At 39.3% G+C, this 16,203-nt stretch overlaps 1 protein-coding gene across 2 annotated transcripts; it reads left to right on the forward strand.

The window, feature by feature from the left end:
• Positions 1 to 3,894: 3,894 nt before the first annotated feature.
• On the forward strand, positions 3,895 to 15,547 carry Aga (aspartylglucosaminidase). Of its 2 annotated transcripts, XM_032918968.1 has the most exons (10): positions 3,895 to 4,078; positions 5,784 to 5,840; positions 6,101 to 6,254; positions 6,786 to 6,898; positions 7,918 to 8,030; positions 9,711 to 9,822; positions 10,986 to 11,061; positions 12,354 to 12,461; positions 13,186 to 13,319; positions 15,297 to 15,547. In XM_032918968.1, the coding sequence occupies exons 1-10, from the start codon at positions 3,952 to 3,954 to the stop codon at positions 15,395 to 15,397; spliced, it is 1,095 nt and encodes a 364-aa protein (XP_032774859.1). In that variant the 5' UTR covers positions 3,895 to 3,951; the 3' UTR covers positions 15,398 to 15,547. The 2 variants fall into 2 exon arrangements, with proteins under 2 accessions (XP_032774859.1, XP_032774860.1); XM_032918969.1 differs by lacking the exon at positions 5,784 to 5,840 and having other exon boundaries at positions 3,897 to 4,078.
• Positions 15,548 to 16,203: the final 656 nt, after the last annotated feature.

A 16,203-nucleotide genomic window follows, 5' to 3' on the forward strand; every position in this document is an offset into this window, starting at 1 on the left:
AAAATTACAAATTGAAAATATGTTGTGCACAACGTAGTTTGATGGGAAAGTAATTATTTAAAGACTAACATAATATTGCACTATCTCAGTCTTTATACATCATTAAGATGACTTTAAAGGTTAAAAAGTCAAAAGAAAGTGCCTAATTTGAATATGCTACTGATTTGACAAATCAGGGTGGGGGACACATAACCCAGAAATATTAACTCAGAAAGGAAGGAAACTCCAGAGAATAATAAGATGACATTTCTGGATAATGACTCTAATTACATCCAGAATGTACAATCAGGTGTCATTAGGTATTCCTGAATTATCAAAAAGAATAGATTTAAATTAGAAACACAGTCACCACTATGCTTTGACACCAGCAAAAACCATTACTTACAGCTTCTGAAACTGACAAGAGCAAATGCCAATCAAATAAATAGCCTGTATTTAGATAACCCAGGTAATAGTTCAGTGGGGAGGTTTTGGAAAAGAAATTATTATTTCAATGCCAAGTCACGCTTACAGCTTTGAACAAGTAGCAAAACATGGGCATGTTTCTAAAATGGATTTCCCAGCATCCGCTCAAAAGCCGGAGGGGATGGCTTAGTGTTTTAAGCTTCAGATTTGAAATACCTGGACTCCCTGCAAACTACAATGTTAAATCCTCTGTACAACCACAGCTTCAAATGCTATCAGGAAAGACTCAACTCTCCATCCTTTAGAGACTGATAAATTGAAAGCCATGAAGTTCAGGAGGAAAGGAGAGGAGATTGCAACTTCCCACAATTACTACCCCTCAACCTTGAATACACACACGTACACACATTCACACACACACACACACACACACACACACACACACACACACACACACACACACAGAGCAAGAGAGAGGAGAGAGAGAAAGAGACAGAGACAGACTAACAGAGACAAAGGGAGAGAGAAAGATGGCAATATTGACAGCAGCTTTAAGATTGCAATAGAGTTTTTTATTCTTGGAAAGACATTAGCATGCTTCTTTTCTGAATCCAGAAATTTCCCAACTGTGGTGTTCACTAGTCTCATGAACATTAATAATAACTTTCAGACAACTCAAGGTGAACAGAAGCTATTTTCAACTCACATTTAGTGTAGACACATTCTGTGTAATTATTTTAAAATTCATTATGGGTAACGAAGAAGCTCATGGGTATGTCTGTATTCTATACAGACACTAATCAATAGATGTTTGGTAAAGCTAATTAAGACAAAAGCATACTAATTATTATATGAATGTTCTTTTAACTCTTACCTCATTCATTAAAGCAAGAAAGAATATTATCTCCATTTCATAGATGAGAAAAGTGTGTCTCTGGGAGATTAAATAATCTAGCTAGAGCTTCCATGTAGTTATCCAAAGTTACTCATGCCTTGAGGCCTAAGATATTGTTAGAAGAATGTTTTCCTTAGTAACACGGGCAATTTTACCAAAAAGAACTAAGTGCTGCATTCTAAGCTTGTGTGAAAATAATCATATAGTTTTTATATCATTTGAAATCAATAGCATTGTATATCTGTTACATATAATTAATTATTGAAATAAAAAATGAGATAGATACTAAGAAAATGGCAAGCCATTTTTACAAGTCTACATTTATTGTTAACAAAGGTCCACTTTAATTTAGAAGTACCAAAACCAAGCAAAAGGGTCCAGTTACATTGAGAAGCAAAGAAAAATCAGGCGTATTCACGAAATAGTAGCTAAAAAGAAGTAATAGTCATACAAAGGGAATCCAACTATACAAAGTAATTTAATGTCTTTAGGATGTAGCTGCAGCAATTTTTCTAAGAGTACACAAAGTGAGATCACTGGGTACCACAGTGGCTGACTACACAAAGGCCACCAAAGATGGTGTATGTTTTGAGTACAAATGCCCGTAGAAAGTAGGCACATTGAGACTTTCAAATATTCCTATTACAATATATTTTAGCTTTTTAATCTCTTTTGCACATGTGTGTGTGTGTGTGTGTGTGTGTGTGTGTGTGTGTGTGTGTGTGTGTGTGAGATACATGAGAGAGAGGGAGAGAGGGAGGGGAGTGGGAGGCCAAAGACACATACAGAGACAAAGACACAAAGAGAGACAGAGAATATTGGCTAACTTACAATCCCTAATGGATACAATTTACAAGCAAGGTTTTAAGATTTAGAAAAACTTGACATTTAAATCCCATTTTCCTCAAGCTTAGAGATTTGTAAGGCCTATTTATATTTGGGGATGAGACAGGGATGTTAATATTGCAAAATCCAAGACAGCAGCACCCAGTCTTCTTGAAGTAAACATTGATCATGTGTTGTTTTTAACATCCTTGTTTGAGCTGTCCTTAGGAAAATACATAATCTCTACAGACTAAAAGCTGTATCAATTTTGTTGAAGTTTCATGATTCTCAGCAAGGAAATGAAAATTAGATCCCAAGAGGGAGGGTTTCCCCCCTTACCTTGTTCCCTTAAATTTGCCTGCCTTGCTATCCTCCTCTGTGCCAGTCTAGGTTCTTTCAACTGAAGAAATTATATCACCCAAAACTGAGCTGCAGGAACGGCGACCAGTTTTCCATGTAGTATATTTTATAATTCTTAAAGGCATGTCTCGGTTCTTTGAACTTATAAATAACAACTCAGGTGCTATGGAAAATTAATTCTGAAGACAATAAGTGTTTTCCTTGCTTTCTTATTCCGTTTCATCCATCTTTCCCATCTCACCTAGCACGAGCTTTGTGCTCATTAGCACAGCACAAATAGTTTGGTCCTCCTCCAAAACCCCATAGAAGGATCATGTGTCATTTCTTTTTAATTACACCTAACTTTTTAATGGCACTTCCCTGCCTGGGGATAATTCTAGGATATCTTATGCTGTTTAAATTGCAGATTCAGTTTCCATGAAGTAAGAACCTTGAAGAGTTTCTAAGCCTCACAACTCCCACCTAGTTCATATTTTACTAGTCTAGATAGATTTATAGATGCTCTTTAAAATTATGTCTTCCTTCTGCTACGTGGACAAGCATCCCAGAGTCCCAATGGGATTACTGGTCCATGCTCACACATCTGCGCAGCAACTGAATTATCAAAACGAGCAGCCGGTACCATGCATGTAAAGCTCCCATTTCTCCTTTTATTCAAACATTTATTTAGTACTTAATGGTGCCAGGCATAGAGATAAAATAAAATACCTTCAGAAAAGAATGGAATTAGTCTTCTTGGCTGGAGGCAAGGAATCTGCACTTCAGTGGGCAGTGTACAGGGTATGTTTCTGTTTGCCCAGCGTGTCCTTTCCTTCCAGCTCAGGGATTTGTAACTAAAGGACGTCCTACAAAACCCCGTGGTGAAGAAGTATGTATTGAAAATGTCTCAAACGAACTTGGTCCTAAGTAAGAGCTCTTCACCTATACTCCATAGTCATTTTATAATTTTAAGGAAGTCCAGGGTAGATTTTAGATCTGGCTGACTGTCTACCTTTAATTTACAGTTAAGATGGCAAATATATAAAACTCAAATACCATCTTCTCAGTTATTTGAGGTTTCAAGCGTCAAGCAACTAGGGTAGTCTAATTTCATATTCATTTCCAGTAAGGTCAATCTCCCTTTAAAAACGGGCTAAACGCTAAAAGAAATAATAGTAAATATGTATTTTTCAAAAAGAACTGAAAAGAGCTCGACAGACCAGACCGACAGACCAGAGCATTAAAGAATCACAGTATCAGTTAAAAAAAAAAAAAAAAAAACAATAACAAAAAAATAAAAAAACAAATAAAAACCCTCAGAGGCCTACAAAGGGCCTCATCTCGCGAGAGTTGATGAAGTTGGGGACCAGACCAAAGGGAATCACGAGTTTTCCGGAGTCTGAGCTGGCCGAGACCTTTCTCGCGCTGGTCTGCTGGGTGCGCGGTCGGGCGGGACTTTTCTCACGCTGCTCGGCGGGCTCTCTGCTATGGCGCGGAAGTGGAATCTCCCTTTTCTTCTCCTGCCGCTCGTTCTGGGTATACCCCTGGTGCGAGGCTCCAACCCTCTACCCCTGGTCGTCAACACTTGGCCTTTTAAGAATGCCACCGAAGCAGGTGCGGAGCGGCAGCCCGGGGTGGGTTGCTGCGCTGTGAGAGCTCCTCTGTGCAGGAAGCTGCACTCGGCCTTTGGCTTTACTAGAGCTGCAAAGGGATCCAGCTGCAGAAGCTAGTCCTCCTTTCAGCCTTTTTCCTGCATCTCTGCCCTTACCTGACCCTCTCCATCCTCCCTGCCACTGGTGCATTTAGGATCTGGTAATTTTGTTGCTTCCAGCACCATGTTGACTGATCTAACACCTGGGTCTCTCCTTTACTTCTACAGGGTCACCTGCCTTACTTTTTGTCTTTTGCCATGAACTTTTCTGTTTTCTCCCACACTACGCTTCTTGTGAAAGATTCCTTCCTGTTTCTCCAGTATCTTCTGAATTCCAGTTTAGGAAACAATAATTTCCTATCGATACATATATTTGATTAACGTGTGTCACGCTGTCCTTGTCACATATGCATTAAAATTATCGTTAGAGTGTCTTAGGATTGTACCTTATAGCCCCCAACCTTGTCACATTTGAGGCTTCTATCACATTAAATGTTTGTGGACACAGTTGGATCCAGAATCCAGAGCAGGAAAATCTGTATGTTATAGGAGATGCATAGGAGTCAAAGAAAGTGAGAAATCAAGAGAAAGAGACCCCAACAAGAACAAAACAAAGAAAGTCCACCATTATGTGAAGAGTACAGTTCTGTTATGTTGCCAGTATTGAAGTGGGGAGAGACAGTTTTTTTTATTGGATATCTTGTGTATTTACATTTCAAAAGTTACGCCCTTTCCCGCCCCACCCCATGCCCCTTTCCCCTGCTTGTATGAGGATGCTCCCCTTCCCACCCCCCTACTCCCACCTCCCCACCCTGGCATTCTTGGGGAAACAAGCCTTCATAGGACCAATGACTTCTCTTCCTATTGATGCCGGACAATGCTATCCTCTGCTGCATGTGTTGCTGGAGCCATGGGTCCCTCCATGTATACTCATTGGTTGGTAGTTTAGTCCCTGGGAGCTCTGGTGGGTCTGGTTGGTTGATGTTTTCCTTCCTATGCTCCTTTGGGGCTTTCTCTAACTCCTCCATTGGGGTCCCCATGCTCAGTCTGATGGTTAGCTGCAAGCATCCCCATCTATATCAGTAAGGGGTGGGGGGCACTTCTTAAATCAAACCTTTAAGGAATTACAAGTAAAACAACTATCCTTTCAAGACCTACCCTCTCAATACCCAAAGAACACCACAAAACACGAACAAAAAATGTGGACATCTTAGAGAAATGACTTTTCAAAACTGGGCAACTGCTGAAATACACTGTGTGGTCTTAAAATGATTACTTCTTTCATGTCTATTCATTTCTTTTGAAAATGAGAATTATAATTATAAAATATATCAAAAGCTGCATGAAGATGAGATTAATTCACCCACATGAAGTCATTTGCTATTGTAATATTCTGCTGAGACTTGCAGTGATACTTGTTCTCAATGAGAGTGTGAATTGTGCATATTTTAGTAGTCTAATGAGTGACAGACATTTGCCTGTAATTTCATCTCTCAAGTAGCCATGGTAGGAAAACCCAGACTTGTAGACATGCCTAGGCTGTACATGGATTTTCATTTGGGCCCGGGCTAGGTAGCAAGACCCTGTCTCACAAAATGAGAAAAACAGTAATGAAGAAATGTTAGGCTGTAATTGAAAATACTTTAAAGTGCAACTGTCTCCCAATAGTTCCAGTTATCTCTCTTAGAGGTGACATATTTGCCACACAGAGAAAAACAGTTACTGGTAAGTTTTTTTTTTTAATATTCACTTTCCATTAACAGTCAATGTCTTTGAATTCTTTATAGTAACTAGTCATATAATTTTGTCTCTCTCATTCTAATTTCCTTGCTGTGCTTTTGTCCCATTTGGTAAAATAACTTGTTAAAACTTCAACTTAGTAGTTTAAATGTTAGGGAAGAGAGAAATCTCAAACTGTTCTTGGCTTGTTGCATTTGACAATGAGAAATACATGACTATAAATCAGCACTGTTGGGATTTAACAGCGTGGTGGACATTAGTGTCTGGAGGTTCTGCCCTGGATGCGGTGGAGAAGGGCTGTGCTGTGTGTGAGAAGGAGCAATGTGGTGGTACTGTAGGCTTTGGAGGAAGTCCTGATGAAGTTGGGGAAACCACCCTGGATGCCATGATCATGGATGGGTAAGGATGCTCTTCAGGACTTCCCTTTGTGTTTTCCTGTCAGGTTAGCTCATGATCGGAGCAGGAAGGAAGGATGCATGAATGTGAGCATGGCTCAGAACCCCTGACTTATGGGGCTTCTCCCTTCCAACACAAAGAGTTAACAGGAAAAGCAAATAAGGCTGAAAGGTCATCCAGATACTCAGGATGACAGAAAAGTCATAGCTTTGGCTGACGAGAACCCTGAGATAACAGAACTGTTCCTCTGACCCAGGTATTTATTGCCATCTGCAAGTGCCGTGGTTTCGGTGACCTCACCCTTAAGGCCTCTGTAAAAGCTATGTGTAAAATAACGTGTTGGGATATATACTAAATTGACTTTTCATTCTTCAATTTGGGCTGTGGGAATCCATGAACTTTACGGGTGGTTTTCACTTCCATGTTGAAATGCAGTTTAGCCTTCAACATATTGCTGCTTGGAGAAATGCAATTTTTCTGTTCAAGTACCAACAAAAAATGCCTTGGTAACTCTTCCACATTCTTGCCTTCCAGCACTGCTATGGATGTGGGAGCAGTGGGAGGCCTCAGAAGAATTAAAAATGCTATTGGAGTGGCTCGGAAAGTCTTGGAGCATACCACGCACACGCTTTTAGTGGGGGACTCAGGTATTTAAAAACCACACTGAAATGCTGTCCCAGTCTTCTTGTCTATTGTTACTGAGAAAGAAAAAAGAAAGAAAGAAAGAAAGAAAGAAAGAAAGAAAGAAAGAAAGAAAGAAAGAAAGAAAGAAAGGAAGAAAGGAAGGAAGAAAGAAAGAGAAGGAAGGAACTCACTGTGATATAGAGAACAAAGGAGACCTAAGTTCAAATCGCTGCTGTTTTATTTCATAGTAAAACAGTAACTGAATAGGTTACTTTTAGATCTTGCTTTGTCTTTAAGACCATATTGTAAGCAGTACATGATTATCTGTCACTGAGTGATTGCTGCTACTGAAATATGGTTCCCATCAGTTCCCTTCCTGTGTTGCATTTCTACACATACAAGACCCAGGGGACACTGTTTATAGGCGACAGTAGTACCAAAAGGAGATTTCAGTGATGGTCACTTAAGTCCTTTCCAGGTTCCATTACAAAAGAAATTATATATGCAAAATGATTATATATACCTTATGATACTTATAATATATTTATGAAGCAACCTTAATAAGCTTGGTACAGAATTGCAGACTACCTAAAAAGGATGGCTCATGGTGTTGGGAATGCATTTGTGTGTCTGCTTCTTTTCACTCTAATTAAAGCAGTAGAATTCTGTGTGGATGAGAGATGTCTGCTCTGAAAGGATACAATTCTTCAAAGTAGAAGGAAAAGATGTGAAAGTGAGGCAATAAAGGAAATGTATACACAACACAAAGGTTTCCACTGGATCAGTCATGGGCAAGACACAGAGATACACAATCCAAAGGTCTCCAATGGATCAGTCATGGGAGAGACACAGGAAGCTAAAAATCTAGAAACTACCCCCTTAATACTGTTTATGTCCAAAAATTCCTTTGGAAGCCTATGTACTTCCGTCATCAGATGTTTTCCTGCCCCATGTGAGTGGCAGCTGACCCAGAGTACCTCTAGTACATGTATCCTGCTTAGAAAACAATGCATGGGCTTACACTTTCCCCTTTCTTCTCCAGCCACCAAGTTTGCTGTAAGTATGGGGTTTACCAGTGAGGACTTATCTACCAATACCTCAAGAGCTCTTCATTCAGATTGGCTTTCTCGAAGCTGCCAGCCAAATTATTGGAGAGTATGTATAAATTCAACTTTAAAAAGACAGTTTCTTGAAAATGCTCTGTGATCCCTTTGGCTATCTGTTTCCTGTGTTGATTAGTGTCCCTTCCACTTATTAGAACCAGTGTTGTACGTCGACTCTGGGTGTGCCCATTTTTCATGCACCCCTCTTGGGCTCTGAGGTTAACAACTCCTGTTCTCTGGCAGTAATATGTAAATTTAAGGTTTGCTATGAAGAATTGAACTGACTCCATCAACATTGTTTTACTTGCATTTTCTTGGAATGAAATCAACAGTCTAGAATATTTCTTAGATGTTATCCATGTGAAATATATCCAATATATTGCCCATATCTTGACTAGAAGACAGTTCAGTATCTAGTTTGTCACTGGTGGGGTCATTTTTCTTGAGTAGGGATTTTAGCATAAATGAGTTTGGTTTTGCCAGACTTCCATGGACTACCTTAGTCTCTAATCGCTTTCTTCCTTTAATCCTAATTACCAAGGTATAGCTCATTCTTCACAAAACAGCTAACCGCAAACCTTGTACCGGATCTTACGGGGTGTGTGAGTAGGATGAGCATCCCTAAAGGAAAAGTCTGAAGTTCCAAAATGCTTTCAGCACCAACTTGGTGTCACAGGCACAAGTGTGAAAGGCCATGCTACTTCATGCATTACAGTCAAACCACAGATGCAACTGAAAGCCTGTACAGTTGTGTTCAGAGTAATCATAGAGATATGAACATAGGTGATTGTGTGCTTAGACTTGGGTCCATCTGTGAGCTATCTCACCATGCACCTATAAAAATTGGTAGTAAGCCAAGGTATTCAGACAAGGGTGCTCAGCCTGTGTAAAGTTCTTGTCTTGGCCTAGGGGTCTGGTGTTACAGCAGCTGGGAGGCAGAGGCAGGCAGATCTCTTGAGTTTCAGGCCAGACTGGTCTTCAGAGCTAGTTCCGGAACAGCCAGGCCTACACAGAGAAACCTCACCTCGTCTTTAAAAAGAAACGAATTTTTGTCTTAATACCAGTCTGTTCAAGCAGCCTACGTTTATTGGTATATTCCTGTATTTCTAGCGTTTAAAAGGATCTTATATTACCATTCAGAATGGCTGCAGCCAGAGGGGTCCAGCTCATGGCGCACAGGTTCCGTGAAGCTAAGCTGAGTGGTGCCCAACACAAACTTAACAAATTACTTAAAACCTGACATTCTGTACACAGTGTTGTTTTGTTTCGTTATGACTTGAGTGAGCATTTCTCAAGTATAAAGGTGGCAGCTGACAATGCCAGGTCTCTGTGTCAAAGGTTGATGCTTTATAAATCAAGATTAAAAATCAGCTTGCTTTTAAAACAGACTTTACTTGAAATCTCACAATTTTTCATCTGGGAACCATATTCTGACATGTACAGGTCAGGTTAGGTACTTCTTCGAGATGAACATATGATTTCTAAAAACTATACCTACCATTGTTCTGAGGATTTATGTATGTAAAAATGGCCTCCGACAATGTAGTCCTTGCACATGCTCTTTCTCCACAAAATATAATGTTTAGGACCATCCATTTTCACATAACATTAAGCTGACTTTTGAGTTACTGATGTCATTCAGGTTTCTTCTAGTGACTAGCAATCATACACAATTATTTTGCCCATTTCTCAAACAACCTTTTTAACCAAAAATCTGGAATCTTGTTTACAGAACGTTATACCAGATCCTTCAAAATACTGTGGACCCTACAAACCACCTGATTTCTTAGAGCAGAATAACCCTGCCCACAAAGAAGTGGATATCCACAGTCATGATACTATTGGTAATTCACTTTTTATGCAGTTTTATTGATTATTTTACTTAATGACCTTCCATAGCTCATATTCATTTTTACTCATATGCCAGGAGTTAGCCTGCTCTCATTATTTTAACTGCCAAGTAGATACCACATTGCTATGTGTATATGTCGCTCTCATTATATGTACATACACATATATACATATATAATAAACCTTAAAAACAAATTCATCTATGTGTATATATACATACATACGACACATATATATATATAAATATACATATATTAGTCATTTTATCTTAGCATCTATATACAGTTTTGTAATTACTTACATAAAACACCAAATCAAATGACTATTAAAATGTTATCAAATCGGGGTTGGGATTTAGCTCAGCGGTAGAGCGCTTGCCTAGTGAGCGCAAGGCCCTGGGTTCAGTTGCCAGCTCCGGAAAAAGGAAAAAAAAGTGTTATCAAATCATTAATATTGAATACTTTGGTTATTTTATGTAATTTGCTATGTAAAATGACCTGCAGTCATTTTTCTAAGCAGTAATGCCTAGTTTCTTAATCAAAATAAATGATTTTATTGAAAATAGCCCTTGAAAACATACTGAAAGTAACTGGTAGATTTGACTATTAAGAATATGAGGGGTGTTTTATTGTTTTGTTTTTTGATCTTTTGTCTAATAATACTATGAAATCAGGTCATTAACATTTATACTATAATATCACTGAGACAGTTTTAAGTATTCTTAATTTTTCCTGTTCTTGTACATATAATTAATAACAGAATATACTTTATTTTCTTAATGGAGTCACCATATAAAAACACACTACCATAGACTAGATGATTTATAAGCAACAGAATTTATTTCTCACAGGTTTAAATGTGGAAAGTTCCAAGATGCAGACAGTGGCAGATTCATTGTCTGCTGCAGTCCCATTTTCTGACTCATAGGTGGTATATGTAGTTCTCTGGGGTTTCTTGTATCAATTCCACTAATTAGGGTACTGCCCCTAATAACCATCCCACCTGCCCACAGTCCCCTCATAAATCCATCACCTTATGAAGATATAACTGAGGGAACCCAAACCCGCACAGCATAGCAGTCATAGCTGATCCATTGTGTGGATATATTTAAGGGATACGTTGGGTACTCACATTGTTTTGTTTTTTTAATCTCTAGGCATGGTTGTAATCCATAAGACGGGACATACTGCTGCTGGCACATCTACAAATGGTTTAAAATTCAAAATACCTGGGTTAGTGTTTCTCCAAGAACAGCTTTCTAAAATGTGTATTAAATGTAAGACAATGTATCCCAAGACTTGTGCAGGATGTAATAAAGTCAAATCCTAACCTGGCTGATAAATGTGGAAGAAAACATCATAGCATATGTTAATGGCCAGAGCAAGCATTGCTGCTGGGTGCTCCAGAGTTTAGGAGTGTTGAGTTAATCTGTGTAACCTGAGTAGTTAATGATGCCTGCAAAGTGGGAATTGAGGCTGGGACCTGACTACACAGGACTGAAGGGGACATGCAGCATGCAGCCAGTGGTCCTAGTGTATACAAGTAATCCACGCTCCAAGCCAATGGCTTCTGGTGGCTGGAAGAGAAGCTGGAGCGCGTGTGTGTGTGTGTGTGTGTGTGTGTGTGTGTGTGTGTGTGTGTGTGTGCGTGCACGCGTGTGTGTGCGTGTGTGTGCGTGTGTGTGCGCGCGCATGAGTGTATACTCTCAGTGTTTATAGAATAGCAATAGCTTGTGGCAATAGTGGATGTTAAGAGGAACCCAGGATTGAGAAACTGTAGGTTTCTTTTGTTGTTTTTGTTGTTGTTGCCTTGTTTTTAAGTAGAAGAAAAGCATTAAATAGGTTTATTAAAAGAGGAAACTAGGATAAATTTGGCACATTGTGTAAGAAGCCATGTAAAGAAATCCTTAAAACTGTTTAGGATCACCAGAGATTGAGAAATGTGTGAACAGAGAAGTCTAAATCTATGTGAGCTGACATGATGAACTGATGACAAAGTTTTTACTAAAAATTTTAATTGCTAAGTAAAAGTATATGTATTTATGGAATACAGCATGATATTTTCATATATAGAAAAACATGAGAAATAGTTCAGTCAAGCTATTTAGCTTACATATTGTCTGACATGCTCTCTCCTCTTAGCAGATTTTACATCCGATATGTATTATTAAATGTAATCTCATGTGTACAGCAGATCTCTAGATCTCTAGATCTTATCCTTCAGTCTTAAGTAGTTTCTTTTTCTCTCATCCACCCTCTCTCCGCTGTCAGGAAAGCAGTGTTTTAATCTGTTTCCAAGAGTTCAGTTTTGTGACAGTGAAAATCTATATGAAAACAAAGTCAAAGGTTACATTGTTCTTTGTAAACCTTAATTGAAAAACAAAAAAATGCATTTTGGTGAAGAATTGACTTAAAACAGTAGCCAGTGGCTGTGCAGGAACAGCCCCCAACTTTGGAAGTTAACAGCATAATTTAGTTTACATTTGGTTTCCTATCCTAAATTTTTATGTTGTCTATTCACAAAGTCGTGTAGGAGACTCACCAATCCCTGGAGCTGGAGCCTATGCTGATGACATGGCTGGAGCAGCTGCGGCCACTGGAGATGGTGACATACTCCTGAGATTTCTGCCAAGGTGGGACTTCTTACCTTCTATATTTTTGAGGTCCTTGGAAAACACAAGTTAATGCCAGGACAGATAGGATATTTATAGTATGTTGTCCAAATTCATGTGCAAGAGAGAGTTTCATGAAGTCTCTCTTTCTTTGTTGTTGTTTTTGTTGATTTTTATCTGTTTATTTTTGATTTTTGTTGCTGTTTGGTTTGGTTTGGTTTGGTTTTGCTAGTTAGCATGTGATCCTTCTCTTGAGTCATCTTTATCCTGTGATGTGAAACGTGTCTTACGCTGTTTACAGAAGAGAATGCTTATGTTCTGTTTATGGAGTGGATACAAGGTCACAGTGAGATGACTGAAGAGTAGAGACTGGAGTCAGCCACAGTGCAATTAATAACTACACAAGTACAATTTCCCCTGGGATTATAGCTTTTCTTTATGCAAATATAACCTCTGTTTGTGACTTTTGGCAGTTATTACCAACGTAACAGCTACTCGGCCGAAGCTAAAGTAGTCTCCATCTGAAAATACTGGTGGATGACTTGAGTAGACAACCTTGTAGCAGGGTTTGCTTGCCTAAGTACTGAGGCAGGATGGGAATTACTGACCTGTATCCATTTATAGGTACTAGGCTAGATGTGGAAATACAGTTGTTTCTGATTTTCTGATGTCAACAGTAGGCTTAATGTGGAGTTACTGTTTATTCTGTTCTCTGATATTAAGCTGTCTCCTTTGTTTATGTTAGCTACCAAGCTGTAGAATATATGAGAGGAGGAGATGATCCAGCCAGAGCTTGCCAAAAAGTGATTTCAAGAATTCAGAAATATTATCCAAAATTCTTTGGAGCTGTTATATGTGCCAATGTGACGGGAAGTTATGGTAAGTTAGATATGTTTTTATTTGAGTGAATTTACAAGTGACCCTAAAAGATACTTCTATCCAAGCACGTTCTACACTATATTCTGTATAAAAAGGGAGTCTATAAAAGTTAGGTAGGTTCTGAGTGCATGTCAGGTGATGATCTGTCAATTCCGCTACAGCTTTGAAATATAGACCTAAAATGCTATTCTGTTTGGCTGCTGGGAGTCGAATTCTGCTGCAGCCCTTATGGCTTGCATCCATTCTAAAAGTTTAGTGTGGGCCGGAGGGCATGTTGCTAGGCAGATATAGTCACATGCTTTCACTGGTTAGAGATAGTGGGGATAAGCTCATCCCTGTTACTTCTTTGTCATGCATTAAACATCTCGGTCATTTGAGTCTCCTTGGTGTTCTGAAGAACAGACGCTTGCCAGTGAGTAAACTGGATGGCAGCCGACTTACTCTGACACTGCTCGTGCCATGTCTTCCGTTCTGTTTGCTTCCTTGTGAGCCTATCCCAGCCGCAAAGTGTAGAAGGTCAACCACTGCGGATCCCCATCCCTGAACCTTCGGAGGGAGGATACACACAGCTTACTGATCAATAGAGCTTATTAGGCTAGACTGCTCGCTGCTGTTCTTTGATCTTTTACTTCCCACACTTTTGTATTGAAGAGCCTGTTTGAAGAATGCCTAATTCTTTTTAAGTTCTAAGACATAAAAGTCAAGCAAAGTTATGAGGGGGGTGCTTTATGTATCAAATAAGGCAGTTTAATGATTCCCTCTTAACAGATAAGCCACAGAAGGCTCAAATTTACATTTAGCAGGGTGGGAAGATACTAATTATCTAACTATATGAATTAAAAGTTGACTACTTCTAATAAAGTCATGACAGAAGGACCTCTCCCCCTGCAGGTATGAACAGAAACTAAACTCAGAGAGAAAGCATATTGACTAATAACTCTTCTTGCTTTTCACAAGAGTGAACTTGCAGGGGGAAAGGAAGCAATGATATGGGAAGGGTTAGAGTAAGAGAACAGAACGTTCTAGTAGCTAGGAGGAAAAAAATTGTGATTTTTTTTCTAAGAATGGGATTGAAAGGATAAAATACTAGCAGTGATAGCAAGTGTATGGGGGCAGGCATCAGCTCTTTGATGTTCAAGGGAATTGATTAAGGGTTGGAGAAATGGTTCAGAAGTTAAGAGCACTCGCTCCTTTTTTTTTTGCCGTTAATTGGTTAATTTATTAACACTACATCCTGATCGAAGCTACCCTCCTTCCTCTCCTCCCAGTGCCTCCCTCTCACTTCTTCCCCCTCCACCCTCCCTTGTTTTCTCCCATGGTTATCGTCCCCCCTTGTTTTCTCCCATGGTTATTGTCCTGCCTTGGCATGTCAAGCAGCAATAGGACTAGCTGCATCTTCTTCTATTGAGGATAGAGAAGCAGACCAGTTCGGGTAACAGAGACAGGCAACAGAGTTCTAGACAGCCCCTGCTCCTGCTATTACAGGTCCCATATGAAGATCAAGCTGCACGTTTATTACATACATGTTGTGGGGGGACTAGGTCTGTTCCTCTCATGAGGAGCACTTGTTCTTATATAGAGCTTACACATGCATATTAGGTTCCCACTACCCATGCAGTGGCACACAAGCATCTGCCCTCCAGCTCCAGAATGTCTGCCTCCTTCTGGCTTCCTTGACACCAGGGGTACATTCAATGTACATACATACATGCAAGCAAGCATTTAGTCATATAAAATCATTCTTAAACAGCTGTAATTACCTTTTTTTCCTCTTTTTCCTTAATTATTACTAAGGCATGAAGGGATACACACACTCACACACACACCCACACACACCCACACACACACACACACACACACACACACACACACACACACACACAGCACAACATGCCTCAGCAGTGCCTAGTAAATGTTATGTTTATTGTTTCTGAATACATGCCCCTTATAACCCTGACCTGTCTCTTTTGGCTCAAGGTGCTGCTTGCAACAGACTTCCAACATTTGCTCAATTTAGTTTCATGGTTTATAACTCTCTACACAATCAGGCGATTGAAGAAAAAGTAGACTGCATATAATCTCTCTTATCTGTCAACATATGTATTTAAAGAGGAAGGACGTGACGGCGGGAAGGTTGCTCACTGACATGGAGTGATCCTCAATTATTTCAAGTTCTTGTGTAAATTAAGTGCAAAAATAAATATGCTGTAGTGTTGTTTCTGTATCTACATCCTTCTTCATTTATTTTTATTTAAGGCCTGTTTACCTCCTGAGAATGAATATGCATACATATATGATGTATATTTTTTAAGTGATATTTGAATTTCCGATCAATGCGATGAGAAACTTCTTCTCTGGGGTTTTATTTTCATAATGCCATAGGAAATAAAACATCTGTATCTGAGTCCTGAGAAGACACAAGCTGGCCAGGCCCCAGAGGAGCAGTAACAGTCTCTCAGCAGAGAAGACGTAATTGAATTTCAGAAGTTACAGTGTTGTCTCCTAAAACTGATCATTAGCTTTTACCAGATGTTCTCTAAGACCTCAAAGCAGGACAGATGCCATTAAAATATATAGTTTTGTTCTATACATTATGAAAAGCTGACAAATGTTTAATTGGTTTTCTTTGGATTGCTCTTTGACGGAGCACTGAGTAGGCGATTATTATTGATACACAGAAGTCTCTGATCTGTGGGCAGCCAATACTCAGTATTGATTATTACTTTTGAAAATCATTTAGGACTGCAGTTAGAAAATATCAGTAAGTGTGCTGTCTAGGTTGGCATTACTTTCCAAATTCCCATATCACCAACCCATGCCTAATAAGTACAAAGACACTGTATGTTTAAAGTCTCAACATTATCACTTAATTCAAAATCATCAC

This window comes from Rattus rattus, chromosome 13, assembly GCF_011064425.1.
Source record: "Rattus rattus isolate New Zealand chromosome 13, Rrattus_CSIRO_v1, whole genome shotgun sequence".
Lineage (NCBI taxonomy): Eukaryota > Metazoa > Chordata > Mammalia > Rodentia > Muridae > Rattus > Rattus rattus.

What these genes read in the sequence shown, in the direction of transcription:
- Aga (XM_032918968.1), top strand. Translation starts at nt 3,952, where the DNA reads ATGGCGCGGAAGTGGAATCTCCCTTTTCTTCTCCTGCCGCTCGTTCTG. An exon ending in ACAGAGAAAAACAGTTACTG is followed by an intron (nt 5,841 to 6,100) that starts GTAAGTTTTTTT and finishes GGGATTTAACAG; the next exon opens with CGTGGTGGACATTAGTGTCT. An exon ending in CTCCTGAGATTTCTGCCAAG is followed by an intron (nt 12,462 to 13,185) that starts GTGGGACTTCTT and finishes TGTTTATGTTAG; the next exon opens with CTACCAAGCTGTAGAATATA.